Source organism: Nothoprocta perdicaria, unplaced genomic scaffold (genome assembly GCF_003342845.1).
Source record: "Nothoprocta perdicaria isolate Ctin4 unplaced genomic scaffold, notPer1 scaffold_80, whole genome shotgun sequence".
Classification (NCBI taxonomy): domain Eukaryota; kingdom Metazoa; phylum Chordata; class Aves; order Tinamiformes; family Tinamidae; genus Nothoprocta; species Nothoprocta perdicaria.
Genome location: NW_020456088.1, coordinates 1,980,763 through 1,994,983, shown reverse-complemented (window position 1 = coordinate 1,994,983; position 14,221 = coordinate 1,980,763). Strand labels below are relative to the sequence as shown.

Below are 14,221 nucleotides of genomic sequence, written 5' to 3'. Positions count from 1 at the left end.
GGCAGCGCGGCCGCGGGGCGGGAGCCGCGGAGCCGCCGCAGCCCCGACGGGGCCGCGCAGCGGGAGCCGCGCTCCGCTCCCGGCCGCAGCGCACACGTACATATGGACGCGCGTGTGTGCACAGGTCTGTAAACACATACATACATATATAATATATACATGTATTTTTGGCCTTGCGCTCGATTTTCCCCCTTTTCGGTTAAAAGTCGGGAGCCCGCTCCTTCTTTAAGGCTGCGCTTCCAATTTTCTCATGTTGAAAGAACCGCGGGGGGGAGGAGGAGGAGGGTGGGGGGAGGCGGCTTTGCAGCCGCTCTCTTCCCCAAATTTGCCCGGCCGGGGATGTTTTCCCGTCGCTAGAGCAGCACCTACTGGCGGGAAGCGGAGGCCCCGACGGCCTCCCCCGGTCTCCAGCACCGGCCTCCGCTGCCCCCCCTCCCGAGAAGAAAAGCTCGCGAAGTTGCCTCGATGTGGATTTTTTTACCCCCTACCCCCTCCCGGCCCCAAGTGTCTGTCACCTACGAGTTACATAATGGCGCTTTAGGAAGAGGCTGACACATGCGACAACGCTTTTCGGAAGCAGTCCCGGCTTACTAAGGCGCCTAATTACAAAGCATCGCAGGGATGGAGGCAAAACGCTCCGAGGCATTTGTAAACCTAAAAGCCGAGTCATTCGGTGCAGCAGATTATCAAGTCATCGGCAAGTCGGGTCTTTATTTTGTTACTGTTGTTTTCTGGGGTTGTTTTTTGCTTATTTTATTTTATTTTATTTTATTTTATTTTATTTTATTTTATTTTATTTTATTCCCCCTGGAGGTTTTCTGCAGATGAGGCCCATCAAGGCTCTGAGGTTTCTTTTCGGGAGAACGTGTTTGTTCCCTGCACCCAGAGCCTCGGCAGCTCCTGGCAAGCCTTTAATAATTTAGTGCAGGAAATGCGTGCGTATATATAGCCGGCAAGGTAATGCACAGCGTGTACCTACAGGAGGACAAATATGGAAACCTGGTGTGAATTATGCATGAGGCGTAATCAAATAGAGGATTTTCCTAGACAAAGCACGCTTTGCTGTTTTTGTATTTATTACTGTGCAATCTGGGCTGAGGGTATTTGAACCTTGCTGCAGCTAGGCCATGTCAGATAACCCTTAATGCATTTGCTAATGTTTCTTATTTACCTTTCAAGTTGCCTGCAAGAAGCAAAGGCTCAGTAGAAGATGTGACAGAAAATATAAAAGCTTCTTCTTTCTTTTTATTTTTTTGGAGAGAGAGGAGGGTATTCTTTTTTCTTTTTCTCGGGATTTAAAAATTTTTTAGATGGAATAAGCACTTCTTATGCCCTTCCCAGGGAAAGGTATTTTGCTTGTTCAGGCTCTGGCGTGCAAATAAACTTGTGGTACTACAATCTGATTCATGCTGCTCTTCGGTGGCACCGCGTAGTTCGGGTCTGACTGTTGCACAGTCGGCAGAGTCTATTTTTAACCAGAGGGAGGTTATGAAACCTTAGACCCAGCTGAGTGCAGATAACCGCGCTGGAGCTCCCGCACCCGGGAAGCTGCTTGGGGCGGACGGGCTCTGTCCGAGGGTCTCCCTCTGCACTTGGGAAGTGCCAAAGCCATGACATGAGGAGAACCAATAAATATGCAAAGCATTAAAATAGTTAAATGAAGGAGGCATGAATCAGGGCTGATAGCGGGCTGGTTATTAAGTAAGCCGGAGGCGTTGCTGGAGCCGCCGGCGGCGTTCGGGCCGCGCTCACCCCAAGGTCGCCTGTCCCGCCGGGAGCAGGGGCGGATGGACGGACACCCGGTGCCTCGCCGTGGGCGAGGACAGGGATTCCTCCGTGCCGTGATTCCCGCGTGGCTCCGGGCGCGGGAGCTGCACCTGAGCAGCACGCAGGTTTGGTGGCTCCTCCGGCCGGAGCAGCTCGTGGAGAGGCAGCCGGCCGCGCTCTGACTCACGGCTCGGCGGGATGCGGCGCCAGCTTCCCGCCTCCTCTCACCCCTAGCATCCGCAGATGGGCGCAAAAAGGGAAAAATGGGCCTTTAACCCATTGCATCCTTCATCCTTTTGTTTGCTTGCTTGAACTCCGTTGCTTTATGGAAAGAAATTGGCTTTTAACTATTCCTGGGGTGTTTTCATGCTTTGGCACGCTCCAGCAGGCCAGCACCAATTGGGAGTGTCCTTGCTCCTCCTGCAGTGCCCAAGGTGCCAGTTTGGGCAACTGGAATGCTACTAGGCACCGAAGCTGCAGTACCAGCCTCCCTTGAAGAAGTTGCACTGCCTCGCTGGCCTTGTTGCACCCCGCAAAGTGTGTGGAAAGCTCCAAAATACCACTCAGAGAGTCCACATACTGCTACCCAACCATAATGTCTCTTTGTGCAGTTATAAATAGCCCAAGTGGACACTGGGCTTGCCTTCCTCTCCGCTTGGCTACACAAATGCCAAACCTTCTTACATTGAAATGACTCGAAATATTTACAGTTGATACGTCGTCCAAGAGCAGGATAGTTAAAACATTAATTCCTTGCATTCCAGCGTATTAGGGCTTTACCCTGCAACTCGCTGAGCGCCAGAAATAGGATTTAGCAGATTCAGTTCCCTTCCCCCCCAACTCGATGGCCACCTCCACCCACTGCCCACCCCCCAACATTCATGCTCAAAAAAAAAAAAAAAAGAAAAAAGGAAGGAGAGAGAGAAAAAGAAAGGAATGCACATCTGGGCTAAATATTTGTTAGAAAGTATTCCCAGGATAGTGGGAGTTCTGGTGCCAGAGAGGAATTCCTGCGGGTTTGATCCATTGCGTTGTGTACTTGTTCCAAAAGCTGTTTTCAGTAAAATAGATGAGTAAGAAGTCTTAGCCAAGAACAGAATGTCTTTTTTGGCAACTAAAAGGAAGATAGGATTATTTTATTTCAGGTTATGTAAAAAAAGGGAAAAAAGGAAAAAAAGGAGAGAAGGTGGTAAAATCTTCCTGCAGTCTGTGGTGCTTGCAGAGATTTGCAACGTCAAGCACAAGCGATCTCTTTTTTTTTCTGTTGTTCCTTCACGCTGCTCTGCACATTCTTGTGACTTCTATGTAAGTGTAGGGCTATAAATGCGGAGCTGAGATTAAGACTTGTGGAATTACTGCAATTAAAATATCCTCACTGCATCTGAATTGGCCTCGGAGGCTTTTTGGCAGAGCAGCCAGCAGTTTCGGCGACGCTGGTTTCAAGGCGGTGTGGAGTTGCTGGCGTGGATTCTGCTCCCAAGGGCTGGGGTCAAGAAGGAAAAGTGTTGGCTTTGCCCTGACAATCCTGGAGGATCTGTTTTTTTCTTTTGTGGAGGGCAGCGGTGGAAAGTAGACACTGATGGGTGCAGCCCTACCATATCTATATGGTGCTGAGTTAATGAGAAAGATTGAAAAACTTGACCTGGAAAATGTTCCAGCCTAAAATCAGGAAACGGGAAGAGGAGGAAAACATTATAGGAGAAGGTGAATGTGTTTTGGCTGGTTGGCAACAGCCTTTCCAGAAGCTTTCTCCCATTATTTGAGAATTAAGTTTGCAAGATACCCATCTTGTGTTGACAAAACAACAGATATTTTCAATAGAAGAAAGGCCAAAAAGAGCCAAAGGCTTTTTTTTTTTTTCTTTTTCCTATGTATTTGGCTGTTCTTATAGATGAGTGGGGTGTGTGCACCTTCCTTAATTCTTCCGCTAAACATGCCTAATCAAGGATGATAAGTATTTATGGCTAAAAGGAAAAAGACAAAGACTTGTGCTGTCTAACACAGCTTCCTTGGCTCTGCCTTTGTGTTTGTGTTAATCTGAGTAGTTTCCCTTGGACAATACCTGTTTTTTTGCTGTGTAGTTTGGGAAAAGGCTGTGCAGCTCATGCTAAGTGACAGATGCTCTTGTGTTAGCATCTCGGAGTTGTGGACCACTTATACCATGTAAAAATGGGTGCCCTCCTATATTCTGCTGTTCCCACTGCCTTGGGTGTTCCTAAACTTCATTTCTTTTGGCTGTAGCTTGGGAAGATCTTGATGCTCCTCAATTGTGCAGTACATGGGGCCATGCTGAGCCAGAAAGGAGATGGATATTGGTGCTTAAGGAGAAGCAAATGCTTGAGGGGAAGATTTGGCCCATGGATGGACGGTGCATGGAAGGTGATTATGATCCACAGCACCATAGAAGCCTATGATTCTGGAAGCCTAGAAGCAGAAATTGGGAGGGCAGTAGGTTTTAGCAGCCATTCATGTCAATGTGGAGGGGGTAAAAGAGGATCCTGCAGCAAGTGACCTGGGCCAGACAAGTGTTGTTTTCCTGAGACTTAACTTCATTTTTAGCTGTGTGACCTTGACTGTTCTACCATCCTCCAGCATCTCCTGGCAAGCTTGGATGTAGTCAAAATTATACCCATGTCCAGTAGTCAAAATTATACCCATGTCCATTCATATTTTGGCTTTGACTATATTTTTGCAAATCCTCCTGCACAAGGTCACTCAGCCATTCTCTGTCCATCCCACTTGCAGAGGGACAGGGCTTCTCAGAGGGCTTCTTTCTCTTTTTTGTGGCTCTGAGGTGTCATCTGTGGTGAGAGACAGACCTGAGGGCTGGGACTTCATAGGGAAGCCCCACTGGCCTGGAAACCCAGTGGAGCAGAGAGGTATCTTGCCTTTCCTTGCAAAGTTTTGGACCTCTTCTAACAGTTATGGAACTGGAAGAACCGGGCTGAGAAGTCCTCTAGCCTCCACTGGGCCTTGTTCCAGGTGAGGGGTTTGGAGGGTTTCCTCACTTTGTTGGTTCCTTAGAGCAAGTTGATGGAACCGGGCTGAGAAGTCCTCTAGCCTCCACTGGGCCTTGTTCCAGGTGAGGGGTTTGGAGACTTTCCTCACTTTGTTGGTTCCTTAGAGCAAGTTGATGCCTTGCCCTTGCTGAAAATAACCCAGAGGGAATGGTTGGCCTTGTGTGGGCCAAGGCAGCAAAGGGATTAATCCAGGTGTCAGGCAGGATACGCGGCAGGCAGCAGAGAGGCTGAAGGACAATGGCCAAATCCACCCTCTTCTCCCCATCTGTTTTGGATTCAGGCCCCAAAAGCCCTGCTGGTGGCAAAACTGCCTGTAGCTCCAGATCTGTGCACAGGGACGAGGTGGGTTGGTGGTGGCCTGGCCCCAGGAGCAGAGCACTGCCGTGCTGGGGCTCCTTGGCAAAATGTGCAGTGAATTACTAACTTTTGGGCCCCGCAGATCTGATTCCTTCTGGTGATTTTTAACCTTCTGGGGGGCTCTCTGTCTCCAGGGAAGCTGCTTGTGGGTGGGATTGATCAATGCTGATGGAGGGCTTTGGAGGCACCATGCACAACATGTAGCAGTATGACTATGTGAGCTGCTCAGGTACAAGTGCCATCACTAAGAGGTTTGGAGTCATGTCAGGTGGTTTGTATTGTCTTTTGGTGGCTGTCAGTTGGTGGCTTTTTTGGAGACCTGCAGCAGGCATGCCAATGAAATGGCAAGAAAGTCAGACATTTCTGGCCCTGATGGACAAATTCACTCCCCCGAGACAGCTGAAGGTGTTTGCAGTTGACCTGGTAGCACTTGTAGATCCTTGAGATGATAGGAGAGCACGAAGGTGATTTAGCAACGGAGACTAGCGCCGACCTACTTTGCTTTTCATTAGCTGCATTGGTTTTTTTATTGCCTGATACATAACCCAGCCTAAACAAGAAGAGCTCCTTAAACAGGGGAACGGCTATGAAAGGCACTGTGAGAAGTGCCGCTCTTCCCAGCTGATACATTTGTATTGCAGTGCTTCATTTAATAAGTGTGTTTCCCCAGGGGGCTATAGCAAGTAAATCACGCCAACAGATTGTTCTCTGCAAACAGGCTTATTTTTATAATTAGCAAGACACTAAAGCTGTAACTGCGCCGAAAGAGAGCTGGATGAGGAATTAACATCAAGGAATTAGCAAGCAAACCATGAGATTTCTTGTTTGATAATGTTGGCATTGATGGAGCTTGATTCTGAGCAGTGCGTTGTATACGATGGTTGGGCTTTTGATGAGAAAAAATGGGAAATTTGGCAGGTGTGCATGGAGGTCTGTAGTAAGATCGACTAAGTGCTCAGCCAGGTTGACGTGGTGCCATGCTGGGGATTACTGCTGTCGCGACTTGTTCCTAGGAGTGACCATTGTTTCTCTTGCTTAATTTTGCCTTTATTCCTCATTTTTCAGGTATATGAAAGACACGGCGCGACCATGAGCGGAGTATTGAAAAGGAAGTATGAAGAGCTGGGGGATGACAGCACCTACTGCTCCTCCTCCTCCTGCTCCCCTCTCTCCTCCTCCTCCGCTTCCTCCGGCTGGGAATCGGATGAGGAGAGCTCCCGTGGAGAGACCAAGCCCAGCTCGGCCTTAACGTCCAACTTCACCCGTGAGTACCTCCTCTTGCCATTGCCAATGAGCTTCATGTCAATAAGCCAAATGATTTAGGCCGCTTTCTGCATCAGATGGCTTTTTCAGGGTAGTCTTCCAGCACTGTAGGTCCCTCTGCAAATCCCTCAACTCTCAAATTGTTAAATGGGCAGCTTTTATACAGACAGGCCAGGCCCACACTGTTGGTATTTTCTACCTTTTTTTTTTAATGATTAACCAGTAGCTTAATTGCCATTTGAGAGCCCATTTCCCGAGTAGGCTGGGTGCTCTGCCAGGGACCATGACACATTTGACATTGCCTCTGCTGCTGGTGCAGATAAATGCTACTTTGTTTTCTCAGCAAAAGCATTTTGGAGAGCTTTTTAGGAAAACACATCGGGGACAAGTCTGCAAAAACCCTTATCTGGCAGGCAAAGAATAAAAAAAAAAAAAACAAGAGGGGACCATCTTCAGGGAGGAGGAGTAGTCCATTCTATTAAGTTATTCTGAACACCCACTGTATGTAGCAGTTTAGGTCCACTTAGCAGACATACACAAACATGCAGTGGTCTGCGAAGGCTTTAGAAGTCTTGTCATAATAAAGAGTCCCATTCTTGCCTGTCCTCTTCAGTTTTGGGACAAAACAATGAACTTTTTGTATTTCCCTGGCTCAACTGGAGAAGGGTCAGGAATGGAAAAGCAATTTGGGAGGAGAAAGAAGTGAATGCCAACGTTTAACAGCTCCATCGATAAGTGATCGCGGTGGTTAACTCGGCCCTTGATAGGAAGCTAATGTGGCCAACTGAACTGAGGTCATGGGCAAAATGGGAGGCGCAGCACAGAGATGGCATCAAAGCAAGTGTAGAGCCCACTGTGAAACCCTCTTCATGAGTTCACAGAAGGTGCTGACGTAGCTGGGTGGATGCATTTTTGCAGAGGAACCCAAAATGCTGTATTTTGGTGAGGAAGGCCCACTCTCCTCCAGGCTGCAAATTGGCCGATTGGCCAAGCCAACTGCCCCAGCCACCCTTGGGACAGTCGTTTGGGTTCAGACTCAGCAGCGATGGCCCCAGTTGAGGCTGTCTTCTCCCTCCACCATCCCTAGGACCATCCTGGGGCATCACCACCCTTTCGAGGTTTTTTTTTTGGTTTTTTTTTTTGTTTTTTGTTTTTTTTTTTTTTGCTACTCTTCCATAGTGGCAATTGAGACATCCTGTGCTGCCTCTCACAAGAGACTGAACAGGACCAAAACAGGACCTGGCTCTGAATTCATGCTTAACTTTTGTTCCTGCCATTCTCATGTTGCAGAAAAAGCAGTTTTGTAACCCAAAATACTATTGATGTTCCCCATTTTGCAGCCAGGGATGTTGGTGGAATCTCAATGTCTCTCAGGTTGCTTCTGCATCCATCTCCATCAGTTGCGTTGGCACCAGCAAACGTGCTAAGCCACATGTCCCTGGAGGGTCCTGCTTTACATGGGGTGTAGAGTGTTTCAGCAGTTTTAAGACAAGACAGAGTCATGTTTTGCCACATTTGTGCCCCCTGGATCACCTGTGTGTAGATTAACGTCTTTGCAGCTGCTCTCGAACAAGCCTCTTGAGAATAAGCTGTAGATTCGTAGTTCCTCCCAGAGGATGGTGGAAGGAAGCACCAGCAAAACAGCCATTTTGGTGGTTTTGTGCTCAAGACATGAGCCCAAACTGCGCTGTTTCTGCAGTGTCCATGCTTGTGAGTCCTGGGAATGGACCTTTCTAGCCCAAACAGGAGATGGTTGCAAACCGGCTGGCAGGACCCTCTGGTCTGAAGCAAGACAGGCCCGTAAGATGTTGTTTTGCTTGTTAGGCTCTGCTGCACATGAAGAATAAGCAAATCTCTGTTTCCTGGGGGAGATCATGCGGGAAGGTAAAGCAGCAGCTGCTTCTTAGGGTGAATCTGCTCAGCAATTCTGCAACATCAAGGCTTGGCTTAGTTCTGTCCATACATTTTCCCCCTTTCGGAGATCCACAAATTGTCCTCAGTTGATGTCATGTTGCTCTTGAGAGTGAAATTGCGAGTCCCACCTTTACGTAATACTTACTATCCCTCCTCTTGTGAGGATGGCCCTCCTGACTCCATGTGCTTTTTTTCCCCCATTTTTAGCCACGTCCATCCTGAAGAAATCCAAGCGACTAAAGAAGAACAATGTGGAGTTTGACCGGGTCACTGTGTTTTACTTCCCGCGCTGCCAGGGCTTCACGAGCGTGCCTAGCCGTGGCGGCTGCACCCTGGGCATGGTGAGCAAGCACAGCTCCTCCAGGCAGTTTACACTCGCAGAGTTCTCCAAGGAGCAGGAGAACGTCCGCCGGGAGAAGCTCGAGGAGAAATTAAAAGAAGAGAAGTTGGAAGCATTGAAATGGAAAGTGAGTAAAAGCGTGAGTGGATGAGTGTTGCTCATAGTTAATAGCCACTATATTTTTCAAGATCTCTCTGGGACCACAGGGTATAAGTCCTTGACCTTGCTTTGATCTCCAGAAAACCACAGGCTCTAGCATGAGGTTTTCAGCTCAGTTCTCCATCCTTGGAAGATGGCAAGAAAGATCTTAATCCCATGTGTAGGTTACCTGTCAGGTCTTTAGGTGAGATAGTAAGGAGAGGTCTGTACCTCCATGGCCTGCAAGCTCTTTGGGAAAAGTCCAGTTTGTCCTGGGGACCAGGTGTGTCGTATGCTGATTCTGGAGGTTTCCACTACCAGAATGATCTTCCCTTTCCAGTTTCTTCCAACCCTGGGTGTTAACGGGCACTGTTTTGGTTCCTTTGCCACAATTTTCCTGGCCACACAGAGTTTGATGCTCACAGTGAGTCCCTAACCCCTTGCCTGCGCTTTTCCCTCAGCTGACCATGAATGGCACGAAGGAGTCAGAGGAGGCCAACCAGCTCACCATCGAAGACATCTCTGACGACGATATCGACGTGAGCAACGTGGACCTGGAGGACGGCTTCTTCCTGCAGCCCTACCCAGCCAAGAAGAGGCGGGCGCTGCTCAAGGCCGTGGGCGTGAAGAAGATCGACAAGGAGGAGAAGCGGGAGCTGCACAACATCCGCCTGTCGCGGGAGGACTGCGGCTGCGACTGCCAGGAGTTCTGCGACCCGGAGACCTGCAGCTGCAGCTTAGCGGGCATCAAGTGCCAGGTAGGGCACTTGAGCACCGCGGCTGGCGGGCATTGTGCCACCGGGAAAGGGTGACACGTGCTCCTTCCAAGCAGCACCAGCGATGAAACCTGGCAGGGACACCATCCGCATCGCTGAGAGCGTCAGCCCAGAGCTAGCTCTAGACACCATCTGCAAACAAATTCCTGTAGGGAATTTAGGGATCTTATTCCTTTTCTTTCCCCCTTTTCTCTGATGGGTGCATGCCCGTTGTGTTTGGGGAGGCGTATTTGGTATTTTGCGCACTCGCCGCTGTGGTCGGCGCGTGGGGCTCTGTGTGTGTGCCACAGCCTCCCTCTAGCGGCTGCTCATAATTCGGGTATGAGGGACCACAAATGCCAGCTGGACACTTAGTCCTGCCTCTCAGCGACGCCCCAAAACTCATGCTATGTGTGTATATTAAATAGCATGGTACATATTTGTTAAACCTCTATTTATCCACTATTTTCCACATGTATTTCCATTTAAAATGTAATGCTTTACATTTCTTTTTATCTGTCAGCTTTCCCTCAAGCACTTGGTTTTAAGTTACACTGAAAGCCATCCTTTTTTTCTAAGACAACCCTCTAAAAGAGCAGCATGCCCTTTTCTATTGTCTTTTTTTTTCCCCTTTTATCTTCCTTTTAAATCTCTTAGCTGTTATTTTTCACTGCTAAAGTGGTTTCTCAGAGTCAGTGAGCAAAGGGCAGTTTCAGTTTCACTAAGCTGCGCTTCCCATGGTTTCCTTGCTGCTTGCCGCGGCTCTTGTTGTGGCTTGGGGCAGGGTGGACAGGGGTGGGACGTGTTCATGGGCCACATGGGTCTAACGCCACGTTTGCTTGTCCCTGTGCAGATGGACCACACGTCGTTCCCCTGTGGCTGCACCAAGGACGGCTGCGGCAACACCGAAGGGCGGATCGAGTTCAACCAGGCCCGCGTGCAGACCCACTTCATCCACACCATCATGAAACTGGAGCTGGAGAAGAAGCAGCAGAGCAGCGAGAAAGTGAGCGAAGGCTCCGAGTCCTCCTTCCGGGAGCGGCTCCATCAGTTCGGCTGCTCAGTAGGGAAGACTGTCTTTGAGGAGCGAGCGGTGCCCCTCACGCCGGCCTTCCAGTTCAACATGGACCTGGAGACCATCGGCGAGAACAGCTGCAGCAGCGACATGACGGACTCCTCCATCTCGTCCAGCCCCAGCGAGGACCTGGAGGAGCCCTACGAGAACGGCCCCTCCGACAAGTCCCAGTCGGACGTCGACGACGATGGCCTAGCGCGGATCCTCCACTTCAACGACTCGGACGGCGAGGACAACAGCGACACCTGCCAGGACAACTTGAGTTGCTTCCATCCCGCGGATTTCTTCAGCACCGGCATCGAAGAGCAGTGTGTGGAAAAGGCCAATGCCGTGGGCACAGGCTCTGGGCACTTGTCCCACCTCTCCGAGTGCCTGGATGAGAACGCCAACCAGGACGCAAGCTGCTTCGTGGAGGAGGCGGCCCACGCGCGCTGTGATGGGCTTTCATGCTGCGCGGCATCCCCGGCGGAGCCGTGCTCCAAGAGCTACACAGATCTCAGCCTTTCCTCTGACTCCTTGGATTTCTTTCAGTCCTTCTCGGACTATAACTTGGGACCTCTTTATAACTCCTTAAAGGAATACGAAAACCTCGATAACTTCTCTGCGTTGCAGTTTCAATTGCCCAATTTCCCGGGCTTCCCTCAAGGTGCAGATCAGGGCTCCTGTTTCTTGGAGTCGCTCATCGGCTTGTCTGAATCTGTCCCCGAAACCCCAGCCCCGTTCACAGACAATCAGCTTTTGGAAGATGCCATTAAGTCATCGCTAATGGAAACGGTGAAAGTTTAAAAAGGGAGGAGAGCAGGAATGCTTTGGAGCCCCAAAAACAAGACTGGAGAGACTTAAGTAGAGCGGGCAAACTTTCACTGAGAGGAAAATGTGCGACAAGAGAAGAACTTTCTAAGCAAACAAACTATTTTTGGTCTTTATAGAAAGTGGACGTTTTGACATACTGCAGCTACAATCAGTTCTCTTGCTGTTTGTGCAAAGTTTATAAACTTTCACGGTGGGTGGGGAGGGTGGGTTGGTATGGGGAGAAGACTTTCAAGTATGAATTTCCTTGTGTTTTGTATGAAGAGACCTGTTGAGAAATGCTCCTTGTTAACATTGCCAGTCGTACATGCAGCCCCTTCGAGAAACTTTTCAGTGTTGCAGAAACTTTTTAAGACACCTTTTGAAGCCTGTATTTATTGTCAAAAAATTGTGATTTGCATAAGAGTTAGCCCAACGTGCTCTTATGTTTAAATCTGACAAGGTTTACAGAAGAGATCCGTACACTATATGCATTATCATTCTTCACCTATTTATTGCAAATTCCAGAATTCTAACTAGCCACTGAAGCTTGAACTAGCACACAACCTTATTTAAATTGGTAGTACCTCAGATGTATTATGTGTACAATCATATTTTCTTTTGCATAATATATCTGTATTTATTTATTTTTTACCTGTAGTACATGAATAGCACTGTGGTTTATCGATGACCTGGAAGGGCAATAAGGTCTTTAGCAGCACACATCCTAAGGACAACACTGTTTTCTGAGTCTGAAAGGTGTCAACTTTATCTGACACTGAACTGGTCTTCATATAACATTTCTTAAAGAGCCTGACAGGAGGGAGATGAGGAAATGTGTGTAACAGCATCCTTTGGTAGCTAATGGTCCTTTAGTAGACATGGTAACATGGAGGTGTGCGATATCCATAATTCTGCTATAGAAAGCAAATAAGCAAAACCCTAAACCATTCAAAGAATAATATGAACTCACTGTATTTAAACAAAAAAAAAAAAAAAAGAAGAAAGGAAACCTTTCTCATAAATTATTTCATAAGTTATTTAATTTCCTAAGGATTTGGCCATGAGATCGCTATCGATCAGTTGTGGTGCCTGAACTTGCAGAGGGACCGTGAGCAGGAAGGATCTTCCCAGCCCATGGGACTCCAGGAGGGTGAAGCTGGTGGCAGTGACACTGCGCTCGCACTCCGGATCCGAGTGCTCTGTAGCACTCGGAAACACCCTGGATAAAACTGCCCGCAACCTTGGGGCCCAGATCGTTTAGATCTGATTTGTAGGCAAATTTTAATAGGAAAGACAGGAGTGGAGGTTTTGAGGGTTATTTATTGTTCCTGTATGATTCTTCTGGAGGGAAGAGAGAGTAACATCTGGAAAGAAAAAGCTTTAAAAAAGGCAAAAAAAGAGAGAAATTGTTGCGTTCAAGAAAGTCAACAGAGGCCTTCTTGAGCATGTACTGTTTGAGTCAGTCCAAGAAGATGACACTATTTGGTCATGATGTACAATAAGATCAGTAGGTGGGTGACACACTAAGTGCCTGCCCCAGGAATACCAGTGATGTGCTGGATGCGCCGATGTGGGGCTGGGTGACGAGGAAGGGAATGAGGGTCTGGGAGCCTTTCCTTGGGCTGGCAGCTCAAATCCACAGTGGCCCTATTTGGTACCTGCCACTCAACAGCTAAATCATTGTGGACTCATCAGGGCAAAGATGTGAAATCTCAGCGTACGAATATAGCAAAGACTGTCGTGTCCTTGTATTGTTGTTATTATTGTTAATTATTCTTATTTAATTGTACATCTTCTCTTGCATTGAGCCGGTTAGCGTTTTAAAAAGGATACATGTGGAAAAGAGAATGGGGTGGCCATGGTGGCGCTGACCCCGATGGGAGCCAGTCCCACACTTGCCATCACAGGAGGGCAGCTGTAGTAATACTACTGGCAGGTGGAGGATTTCCTGGATAAATATATATATATACTAATATATATATATATATATGAATATAAATATTTTTTTTTCTTGCGACTGAAAATCCCCTCTGGTTATCTTCTAGGTGGTAGTTTCTATCCTTCAGACTGCATCAAAGATACTGACAGTTAAGAGCCTGGTACCATTCTGTATTTATTGGCACTAATATATTTTATAACATTCCTAAGTTTTTCTGCATATATGTATTTATATATAAAATATATACATATATTTTATATATATATATATACATACACACACACACTTTTTTTTTAATGAATAACAGGGATGGACTCCTGCCTTTGTGGATTTTTTTTCTATAATTTATTCTTTTTATTTGTGTTGGTGCCAAAAAAGAGATTTTTTTCTTTTTTTTTTTAAGGCACTGAATTGTAAATATATTTTTTTTCTTCTCAGTATCTGTGTAAAAAGTTGCCTGTTAAACAGTTTAAACGCTGGGTATTTATTGACACAATCTGTAATTATCTAATGTATTGATTGAAACACTTTGGTTTCAACATAGCTTTATTTTAGCTTTCTTTGTGTATATATTGTGATTATGTTGCTTAAAGGTACAAGTAAAAAAAATGCTTTATTTTTACCTTATCCATTTTCATTTGTTTAAAGAAAGCATATTTGTCTACAGCTGCTGTCTCTCATTTCATCAAAGCAATATGAAGAAATTTCCATTACACTTTCAATAAAATAATTTTGTTTCCATACAGCACTGCCTTTGCCTCGTTCCTGCCTATTTCAGCACAGGTTTTTGCTAGTAGGTGTTCTTTGCACTCACTCAAAAGCTTGCTGGACTGTTGGCATGGAGGCTGTAGTAGGAGTTGT

At 47.3% G+C, this 14,221-nt stretch overlaps 1 protein-coding gene across 1 annotated transcript in view; it reads left to right on the top strand.

Annotated features, from left to right (window-relative positions):
* Positions 1 to 12,784, top strand: part of CSRNP1 (cysteine and serine rich nuclear protein 1) — a 13,736-nt gene extending 952 nt beyond the window's left edge. The window contains exons 2-5 of the mRNA XM_026051928.1: positions 6,210 to 6,408; positions 8,529 to 8,788; positions 9,261 to 9,557; positions 10,408 to 12,784. Of these exons, the coding sequence (XP_025907713.1) occupies positions 6,234 to 6,408; positions 8,529 to 8,788; positions 9,261 to 9,557; positions 10,408 to 11,415 (1,740 nt within the window). The 5' untranslated portion in view covers positions 6,210 to 6,233 and the 3' untranslated portion in view covers positions 11,416 to 12,784. The remainder of the gene's footprint in view (positions 1 to 6,209; positions 6,409 to 8,528; positions 8,789 to 9,260; positions 9,558 to 10,407) is intronic.
* Positions 12,785 to 14,221: the final 1,437 nt, after the last annotated feature.